This window comes from Tachysurus fulvidraco, chromosome 1 (assembly GCF_022655615.1).
Source record: "Tachysurus fulvidraco isolate hzauxx_2018 chromosome 1, HZAU_PFXX_2.0, whole genome shotgun sequence".
Taxonomy (NCBI): domain Eukaryota; kingdom Metazoa; phylum Chordata; class Actinopteri; order Siluriformes; family Bagridae; genus Tachysurus; species Tachysurus fulvidraco.
Genome location: NC_062518.1, coordinates 48,819,060 through 48,826,559, shown reverse-complemented (window position 1 = coordinate 48,826,559; position 7,500 = coordinate 48,819,060). Strand labels below are relative to the sequence as shown.

Here is a 7,500-nt window from a genome sequence, read left to right as displayed (position 1 = left end):
AGTTGTAGCAGAAGCCACATGATGTTCCTCAGGATGAAGGTGGTTATTAAATTCCAGTGAATTACGTTCCGCAAACACCGGATGCTCCTGCAATCAACAAATCCCACACACACACACACACACACACACACACACACACACACACACACACACACACACACACACTTCTGATCACATGCTAATTCACTGATTTTGAGAAATGAATATTAATATAGTCTAATTCATATAATATTAACTCCTGTTGGTGAGTCTGTGAATCCAGTCGCACAGTTTGAAGGAGAAGCCGAGCAAACAGCTTGTGTTACACTGCATCTAGTTAAACATCTCTGGTCTAAAAGAGACTTTACCTCAAGCACAGGAAGAGGATGAAGGCGATGACGAGAGCTCCCACAGATATACAGTGACCCAGGTAGTTGATGATGAGCGCGATCTTGTAGTGCACTGGATACTTTCTCTGGAACATCAACAGGTAAAGGTGAGTAGTGACCACACTACAGCCCCCCTGCTCATGACCTTCTACAGCTAGTGCACTACTAAAGAGTGTAGAAGATCCTCATGTCGTCTACGCCATGCACGTACACACTCCCGTCTGATATTAAAGCCACTAAACCAAATACAGCCTCTTTTGGCTGATAAGTCTCAGGCAGATAGAAACACATAAAATATGGAGGTTCAGACAGAGACAGATGAGTCATCACTCACCTTTTCCTCTAAAATGGGCTCACAGCTGGAGTAGTTGATCTTGAAAGCCCATGTGCCGTTCTCCAGGCATTCTCTGTACACGTTCCCTGCAGGGCCGCAGAAAAAAAACTCGAATCAGCAGGTCGTGTTTATTCAAGACGCGAGGGGAGAAAAAAAACGTGTTCGTCCAAAAGTAACAGAAAAACACCACGAGAAGTAAAAAAGCAAGACGCACGCTGAGACGAGAAAAGTGCTGAAATGTTTTACTGGGTTCTTCTTTTTATTTACAGTGATACGATCCATAGTGAAGCTACTGCAGTGTCTGTCTGTCTGTCTGTCTGTCTGTCTGTCTGTCTGTCTGTCACAAGGGGGCGGAGCCTGTTGGAAACAGAGGTGTGTCTCAGGTATTCTGATCTTCATTTCAGGTGGGATTTGGGCTCGAGTCAGGAGCAGTAGTAAATCCAGCAGTACTATCTGACAGTCTGGTGTTTTAGCTGAAAACACTCACACACACACACACACACACACACGCTCTCACACTGCTGTAGACCTGCCGCTTGCTCAGTTTAACCCATGACTCATGTCATTACTGCAGATAGGACTCTCCGTATATTTACTGGTGAAAATCCCCGTCTCAGATGATTCTTCTCCAGGAGAATGAGGTGACCTCAGAAACATGATGTAGGTGATTTTAATAAGCTGAACGTGGAGCTGCTCTGAGTGTCCTGATCCTGTGTAGCTGAGACTCATGAAGCCTCAAGAGAACTCCAACATACCTCATGTTCTCTTTATTACTTCAGGAATTAGTAGCTCATCACCCACAACACCACCATCACCCTCACCCTCACTATGGCCATGAAGACCCTATCACAGTGATCAGGACCAAAACCAAGACCACCACCACCACCACCACTATCAATACCCTCATGAACACCCTATCACAGTGATCCGGACCACAACAACACCACCACCACTATCGATACCCTCATGAAGACCCAATCACAGTGATCAGGACCACAAGACCATCATCACCACCACCACGACCACCACTATCAGCACCATCACTAACACCACCAACACATCAACTACCAACATCACTAACACCACAATCATCACCAGCACCACACCATCATCTCAATCACTAACACCACCACCACCTCCAATACCATCTCCACTAACACAACCACCACAACACAAACACATCTCCATTTAGTACAGTAGCTTCCCACAAATGTCTCCCAGGCCGTTCAGTTCAGCCCAGATATAGCACGCACACACACACACACACACACACACACACACACACACACACACACACACACACACACACACACACACACACACACAGAGCTGACTGAAACAGCATGGAGAAAAATAGGCTTAGCAGCTGTTTGAGCTGCAACCAAGCAATTCTTTTCACACACACACACACACACACACACACACACACACACACACACACACACACACACACACACACACATATGTTACTGTCCAGTTGGTTATTTCCAGTAAATGCACTTACATCAGTGACGTAACTCTTTTTTTTTCATCCCCTCCTCCCTGAGCTAGAGGTTGTGCTCTTGGTCATTTCCAGCCCACTGATTTACAAACCCTTTTAATCCCGTGAGCATTTTAAAGCTCACATTCTTGCTCATGCACCTCCAGCTCTCTGTTGTGACAACTTTTCCCTGATGCACTAAGACCTCGTCTACTCCTGCAGAAACTTTTCAAATCCTCTTAATGATATTTCTTTCATTTCATTCCTGAGGACGTTCCTGAGGTAGAAAAGTGAAGGGTCTGTTAGAGGCACAACACTGTACTGAGCAAAATAACAGGATATAACTGGGTTTTGTGGGAAAATAGAAGAGAAATACTGCTGAGAGATGCAAAAAACATCCACTCAACACACACACACACACACACACACACACACACACACACACACACACACCACTTACTTTAATTAGATGGCAGGTGGTGAAAAATTCTGTCGCAATTTTAAATATTAAAGAAACAAGAGCACATGCCCAAGTATTACATCATACATCACACATACTCAGAGGAGATGTGAACCCCATGTGGTGTTTGAGGACAACATCCTCATCACTACAACATTTATCAGACTGTATATATATATAATCCCACCCCCAGTGTCACCCAGATGAGGATGAGGTTTCACTTTGAGTCTGGTTCCTCTCATGGTTTCTTCCTTTACCATCTAAGGGAGTGTTTTCCTCCCCACAGTCACCTGAGTCACCTCAGACTTGTTCATTGGGGATACTGTAAATACATACACATTTAAATATAAGAACAATAATTTTGAACCATTGTATTATATTAATCTTTATATAATATTAAGTTTTTGTATTATGTTTGTACAGGTATGCTCTGTAAAGCTGCTTAGAAAGTGTTATAGAAATAAAACAGAATTGAATTGAATAAGATGTGCAAATATTACAGAGAAAAATAAACATAATGAGCAAGCATCAAAGCGAAAAGAGAGAGACAGACAAACAGACAGACAGACAGACAGACAGACAGAGAGGCAGAGAGGTGGTCAGTCATACAGACAGACAAACAGAGAGGCAGAGAAGCAGAGAGGTGGTCAGTCATACAGACAAACAAACAGACAGAGAGGCAGAGAGGTGGTCAGTCATACAGACAGACAGACAGACAGACAAACAGACAGACAGACAGACAGACAGACAGACAGACAGACAGGCAGAGAGGTGGTCAGTCACACAGACAGACAAACAGACAGAGAGGCAGAGAGGTGGTCAGTCATACAGACAGACAGACAGACAAACAGACAGAGAGACAGAGAGGTGGACAGTCATACAGACAGACAGACAGACAAACAGACAGACAGACAGACAGGCAGAGAGGTGGTCAGTCACACAGACAGACAAACAGACAGAGAGGCAGAGAGGTGGACAGTCATACAGACAGACAGACAGACAGACAAACAGACAGAGAAGCAGAGAGGTGGTCAGTCATACAGACAGACAGACAGACAGACAGACAGACAAACAGACAGACAGACAGACAGACAGACAGACACAGATGCAGAGAGGTGGACAGTCATACAGACAGACAGACAGACAGACAGACAGACAGACAGACAGACATACAGACAGACAGACAAACACATCACATAAACCAGAACTCTTCATCTTCACATCAGACCAAACTCTTCATCATCACATCAGACTGAACTTTTCATCATCAAATTAGACTGAACTGTTCATCATCACATCAGACTGAACTCTTCATCATCATTCCCCTACACCTTCGTTGTCACATTTCTCAACTGTGGCAGCAGAAGAGATTTTACAACTCATCCAGTCCTGCAATCCTACCACCTGCCCATTGGATCCACTCCCTACCACTATGCTCCAGACCGTCTCACAAGACCTCTTGCCCTTCATTACCACTATCTTCAATAGATCCATAGCATCTGGTCAGGTACCAACTACTTTCAAGAGAGCAAGGGTTATTCCCATCCTAAAGAAACTTGCTCTGGATCCATCAGACATCAGTAACTACAGACCGGTATCACTTCTCTCATTTCTTTCAAAAATTCTTGAACACATTGTATATAATCAACTGTCTGTCTATCTCTCACAGAACAACCTCCAAGACCCCCAACCAGTCTGGCTGTAAAGCAGCTCACTCTACAGAAACAGCCCTTATGGATGTCTCTGAGAAGCTACATGCTGCTAGATCAGCCAAACTGTCATCCATCCTTATCATCCTTGACCTTTCAGCAGCGTTTGATACGGTCAACCACAAGACTCTCTTATCCACCCTCAAGAGTCTTGGGATTTGCGGATCAGCTTGGGAATGGTTAGCCTCCTACCTGGAAGGACGCTCATATCAGGTAACATGGAGGGAAGTGATACACTGTACTGTAACCCACACTGTAACCCACACTGTAGCCCACACTGTAACCCACACTGTAACCCACACTGTAACCAACACTGTAGCCCACACTGTAACCCACACTGTAACCAACACTGTAACCCACACTGTAACCCACACTGTAACACACACTGTAGCCCACACTGTAACCCACACTGTAGCCCACACTGTAGCCCACACTGTAACCCACACTGTAACCCACACTGTAACCAACACTGTAGCCCACACTGTAACCCACACTGTAACCCACACTGTAACCCACACTGTAGCCCACACTGTAGCCCACACTGTAACCCACACTGTAACCCACACTGTAGCCCACACTGTAACCCACACTGTAACCCACACTGTAACCAACACTGTAGCCCACACTGTAACACACACTGTAACCCACACTGTAACCCACACTGTAACCAACACTGTAACCCACACTGTAACCCACACTGTAACACACACTGTAGCCCACACTGTAACCCACACTGTAGCCCACACTGTAGCCCACACTGTAACCCACACTGTAACCCACACTGTAACCAACACTGTAGCCCACACTGTAACCCACACTGTAACCCACACTGTAGCCCACACTGTAGCCCACACTGTAACCCACACTGTACTGTAACACACACTGTAACCCACACTGTAGCCCACACTGTACTGTAGCCCACACTGTAGCCCACACTGTAACCCACACTGTACTGTAACCCACACTGTAACCCACACTGTAGCCACACTGTCTTGTAGCCCACACTGTAACCCACACTGTAACCCACACTGTAGCCCACACTGTAACCCACACTGTACTGTAACCCACACTGTAGCCCACACTGTAACCCACACTGTAGCCCACACTGTAGCCCACACTGTACTGTAACCCACACTGTAACCCACACTGTAACCCACACTGTAGCCCACACTGTAACCCACACTGTACTGTAACCCACACTGTAACCCACACTGTAGCCAAACTGTACTGTAGCCCACACTGTAACCCACACTGTAACCCACACTGTACTGTAGCCCACACTGTAACCCACACTGTAGCCCACACTGTAACCCACACTGTACTGTAACCCACACTGTAACCCACACTGTAGCCCACACTGTAGTCCACACTGTAACCCACACTGTAACCCACACTGTAACCCACACTGTAGCCCACACTGTACTGTAGCCCACACTGTAGCCCACACTGTAACCCACACTGTACTGTAGCCCCCACTGTACTGTAGCCCACACTGTAGCCCACACTGTAACCCACACTGTAGCCCACAGTGTAACCCACACTGTACGTTAACCCACACTGTAGCCCACACTGTAGCCCACACTGTAACCCACACTGTACGTTAACCCATACTGTAGCCCACACTGTAGCCCACACTGTACTGTAACCCACACTGTACTGTAACCCACACTGTAGTCCACACTGTAACCCACACTGTAGCCCACACTATAGCCCACACTGTAACCCACACTGTAGCCCACACTGTAGTCCACACTGTAACCCACACTGTAACCCACACTGTACTGTAACCCACACTGTAGCCCACACTGTAGCCCACACTATAGCCCACACTGTAGCCCAAACTGTAGCCCATACTATAGCCCACACTGTAGCCCACACTGTAACCCACACTGTAACCCACACTGTAACACACACTGTAAACCACACTGTATCCCACACAGTAACCCACACTGTAGCCCACACTGTAACACACACTGTAACACACACTGTAACCCACACTGTAACCCACACTGTAGCCCACACTGTAACACACACTGTAACCCACACTGTAGCCCACACTGTACTGTAACCCACACTGTAGCCCACACTGTAACCCACACTGTAACCCACACTGTAGCCCACACTGTAGCCCACACTGTACTGTAACCCACACTGTAGCCCACACTGTAGCCCACACTGTAGCCCACACTGTAACCCACACTGTACTGTAACCCACACTGTAACCCACACTGTAGCCAAACTGTACTGTAGCCCACACTGTAACCCACACTGTAACCCACACTGTACTGTAACCCACACTGTAACCCACACTGTAGCCCACACTGTAGTCCACACTGTAGCCCACACTGTAACCCACACTGTAGCCCACACTGTAGCCCACACTGTACTGTAACCCACACTGTAGCCCACACTGTAGTCCACACTGTAACCCACACTGTAACCCACACTGTAACCCACACTGTAGCCCACACTGTAGCCCACACTGTAACCCACACTGTACTGTAGCCCACACTGTACTGTAGCCCACACTGTAGCCCACACTGTAACCCACACTGTAGCCCACAGTGTAACCCACACTGTACGTTAACCCACACTGTAGCCCACACTGTAGCCCACACTGTAACCCACACTGTACGTTAACCCATACTGTAGCCCACACTGTAACCCACACTGTAACCCACACTGTACTGTAACCCACACTGTAGCCCACACTATAGCCCACACTGTAACCCACACTGTAGCCCACACTGTAACCCACACTGTACGTTAACCCATACTGTAGTCCACACTGTAACCCACACTGTAACCCACACTGTACTGTAACCCACACTGTAGCCCACACTGTAACCCACACTGTAGCCCACACTGTAACCCACACTGTAGCCCACACTGTAACCCACACTGTAACCCACACTGTAGCCCACACTGTAGCCCACACTGTAGCCCACACTGTAACCCACACTGTAACACACACTGTAAACCACACTGTAGCCCACACTGTAACCCACACTGTAGCCCACACTGTAGCCCACACTGTAACCCACACTGTAGCCCACACTGTAGCCCACACTGTAACCCACACTGTAACCCACACTGTAGCCCACACTGTAACCCACACTGTAACCCACACTGTAGCCCACACTGTAGCC

The 7,500-nt window shown here is 47.3% G+C and overlaps 1 protein-coding gene across 2 annotated transcripts in view; it reads right to left on the bottom strand.

Annotated features, from left to right (window-relative positions):
* The window catches only part of LOC113634995 (corticotropin-releasing factor receptor 2), a 65,064-nt gene that overhangs the window by 33,504 nt on the left and 24,060 nt on the right, over nucleotides 1-7,500 (bottom strand). For both annotated transcript variants that reach the window (XM_047816588.1, XM_027134220.2), the window contains exons 3-5: nucleotides 703-788; nucleotides 348-454; nucleotides 1-87 (exon numbers count right to left, since the gene is read on the bottom strand). The exon at nucleotides 1-87 is cut by the window's left edge and continues 31 nt beyond it. In XM_047816588.1, the coding sequence (XP_047672544.1) occupies nucleotides 1-87; nucleotides 348-454; nucleotides 703-788 (280 nt within the window). The remainder of the gene's footprint in view (nucleotides 88-347; nucleotides 455-702; nucleotides 789-7,500) is intronic.